The sequence below is a fragment of the Sebastes umbrosus genome, chromosome 8 (genome assembly GCF_015220745.1).
Source record: "Sebastes umbrosus isolate fSebUmb1 chromosome 8, fSebUmb1.pri, whole genome shotgun sequence".
Taxonomy (NCBI): Eukaryota; Metazoa; Chordata; class Actinopteri; order Perciformes; family Sebastidae; genus Sebastes; species Sebastes umbrosus.
Window position 1 is genome coordinate 35,826,211 of NC_051276.1, and position 3,411 is coordinate 35,829,621.

Consider the following 3,411-nt stretch of genomic DNA (forward strand, 5'->3'; position numbering starts at 1 on the left):
TTAGTAAAATATGTGAAGAAATGAATGAATGAATGAATGAAAGACTTTATTTCGAACATAAAATAAATAAAAACAGATACAAAATAATAACAAACAAAACAAGAGTTATAGTGTCCGAAAAGGAGTAGGTAGAAGAAAAACTTATATTTCCCTACCTCTTTCTCACTTCTCCTCATTTAATTCATATATCATAGAGTGATAATATAATATAATATAAAAACTATCCCAGATTTATTTACATCCCAAGTTGAATATATGAACAGCATCCCAAGTTTATTTACCTCCCACAAATCCATCTGGAGTTAAAAAGTATATAACCAACCTTTAACACAACAAAGATATCTTTCTTGTATAGCTTTTTAAATTGATTTTATTTGTGCTCCCCTTCAACCCATCACCTAACCCATTCCACAAATCCACCCCACAGACTGAAATACACATACTCTTCTTTTTTGTACGAACAGAATGCTTTTTAAAATTAAATTTTCCTCTTAAATTATAACCCCCCTCCCTGTCACAAAACATTTTTTTAATATTGCCCGGAAGTGAATTATGTCTTGCTTTAAACATAATTATTGCGGTTTTAAATTTGACCAAATCCATACATTTCAATGCATGTGACTTTAAAAACAGTGTGTTGGTGTGTTCCCTATATCCCACATTATTTACTATCCTGATTGCTCTCTTCTGTAGTATGCATTACCCCACTTCCACACAGTAATTCAGATATGGTGATACAAGTGAAGCATACAGAATGTGCAGTGATTTATGGTCCAGTGTGTCTTAAAAATATCCAAAAAATACGTGAAAAATGTCTAAAAAATATGTGAAAAATATCAGTAAAAATATGTGAAAACTTACAACAAAATAACATCTTTACATATTAGTAAAGAGGACTTTCTGTGAAAGACCATTCAGACAAACAGAGTAATCCTCTCTCACATCTGACTGGACACAATCTGCTCTGTGGCAGCAGGTTAGAGTATAATTAATGAATAATAATAGATAGAATTAATTAATTCTTTATTATGCGATCAGGTGAGGCTGACCCTGCAGCTCTGTTCTGGAGGTCAGAGGTCACCGGGGTCTCAGGGAGTCCAGGTGACGACCCTGACGGCGGTCTGAGCGGCCCGCCGGATGTCCTGGTCCTCCTCCTCCGCCTCGCTCCTCCTCAGCAGCCGGGGGAGCTGCTCCAGCAGGAGGCGGCGGCCCTCCGGAGCTTCAGCCAGCGCCGTCAGAGCCCTCAGGGAGTACAGGACCAGAGCCTTCCTCCTCCTCCTCCTCCTCCTCTTCCTCTCCTCCTCCTCCTCCTCCTCCTCTTTGTTGTTGGACACCAGGTCGAGCAGGATGGGGATGACGTTCAGATCCAGACACTGATGCTTACCTGCAATCAAACTCTGTTACCTTGGTCAGGAGGAGTCACATGGTGCGTTTAAGGTTCAGACAGAAGACAAACTCTCATCATCATCATAACTATGGAGGACGGAACTTGCCAAAATTAAAAATAAATGAATAAATAAATAAGTGACTCAATAAATAAATAAATATGTCATTAAATGTTGAAAAATAATATTAAAAATAAATAAATTAATTGATAAAATTAGACATAAATTGATATTTCTGTTTTAATTTGCTTCTTTATTTATCTTTGTATTAATTCCCTTATTTATTTACTCTTCTGTTTAATTTTCCCTTTTATTTAATTAATTGAATTAATTATTTGTTTCATTTATTCATGTCTTTATTTTTATTATTATTTTGCAATTATTTATTGACAGGTTTTGTTCCTCGGCTTCTTCTCCAGACCAACAGCAGCCGAGGCTCATGGGTATTGTAGTATTTAGAGACAGAGTAAAACCAGAAACAAACAGGAAGTGAGAACATGAACCTGTGGTGATGATTACGGTGTACATGATGACTCCTGCAGCGTTGGCCTGAACCTCCACGTCTTCGTCCTTCAGCAGGTCGACCAGGACGGGAAGTAAATCCTCCTCGCACACCCGCCGCCTCCCCTCCTCACAGACACTGGAACCAGCACACAACAGGCTGTTAGTTGGACCATTTTTTAATGTGATGCCTTAGTTTCATGGAGAAACAACAATCAATAACAATTAATAAAATCAAATTGATTTCCAACATATCGCTCAGCGTTAAAGTGCTTTTGTTCTGCTGAGGAGAGGCGGTTAACTTTCCCTGGTTGAGCTCTTAAAAACATCAACAGTGGACAGATAACGTGGTGTAAACACTGAAACTAGTGCTGAAGTTAGTATTGAATGAAGTGAGGTGGTATGAGGTACTCCATCGCTTAGTTTGTCTGTATGGAGGACGGAGCCTGCCAAAATCAAAAATATATGAATAAATAAATGAATGACTCGATAAATAAATAAATATGTCATTAAATGTAGCAAAAATAATATTAAAAATAAATGTAGCCATTAATTAATTGATAAAATGTGACATAAATTGATATTTCTGTTTTAATTTGATTCCTTATTTATTATCCTTATATTGATTGCCTTATTTATTTACTCATGTATTTATTTTTATATATTTTTAAATGTATTTTATTTTTGCATTTATCTTTTATTTATCTACTTATTTACAGCTCCCTCATTTGCATAATGAGGCAGAATGCATAAAGAGACATGTATAAAGAAAGGAATACAGTAATAAATAAGTTTAAGGAAATAAATAAGGGGTGAAACGCAGGAATAAATAAATGAAAATATAATAAAAATAAATATAAAATTTATAAAAAATAATAAATGCAAAAATAAATAAATGCATAAAATAATTTATAAAAATAAATACATCAATAAATAAAAGGGCAAATTAAACTGAAGACTAAATAAATAAGGGAATTAATACAAAGATAAATAAATAAAGAAGAAACATCAATTTATGTCACATTTTATCAATTAATTAAGGCTACATTTATTTTAATATTATTTTTGCTACATTTAATGACATATTTATTTATTTATTGAGTAATTAATTAATTATTTTTTATTTTGGCAGGTTCCGTCCTCCATATGTTTGTGTTCACACAATAACACAAACGAACTGATCGGTGCAGCGGTAAACCAGCAACTCCTGTGTTCTGAGAGGTTAAATGACTGTTTTTGTGAGTGGAGTCTGGTGGCTTTGAAGAGAGGATAGATAACGGCTTCAGTTCCCCGTCAGAAAGGGCTGTCTGACAGCGAGGTAAAGAGGTGAATATATTCTCTATAGCGTACACTTAAACAGATATAGATGTTTTAAGGTGTTTAAAATGTGTTTAGCTGCTGCCCCCGTCCACAGCAGGACATTACTTTGCTCCCTACTCCATCTACTGCAGTAATACACTGACTATGGAGGAGTCCCTCATTCAGTTAAACAGTATAAAGCAGAGCGTGGTGGTTAACCTGAGGG

The 3,411-nt window shown here is 34.9% G+C and overlaps 1 protein-coding gene across 2 annotated transcripts in view; it reads right to left on the reverse strand.

The window, feature by feature from the left end:
• Positions 1–1,006: 1,006 nt before the first annotated feature.
• rsph14 (radial spoke head 14 homolog) overlaps positions 1,007–3,411 on the reverse strand; it is a 7,395-nt gene continuing 4,990 nt past the window's right edge. For both annotated transcript variants that reach the window (XM_037779162.1, XM_037779163.1), the window contains exons 4-6: positions 3,405–3,411; positions 1,889–2,025; positions 1,007–1,384 (exon numbers count right to left, since the gene is read on the reverse strand). The exon at positions 3,405–3,411 is cut by the window's right edge and continues 234 nt beyond it. In XM_037779162.1, coding sequence (XP_037635090.1) covers positions 1,089–1,384; positions 1,889–2,025; positions 3,405–3,411 — 440 coding nt within the window. In that variant the 3' untranslated portion in view covers positions 1,007–1,088. The remainder of the gene's footprint in view (positions 1,385–1,888; positions 2,026–3,404) is intronic.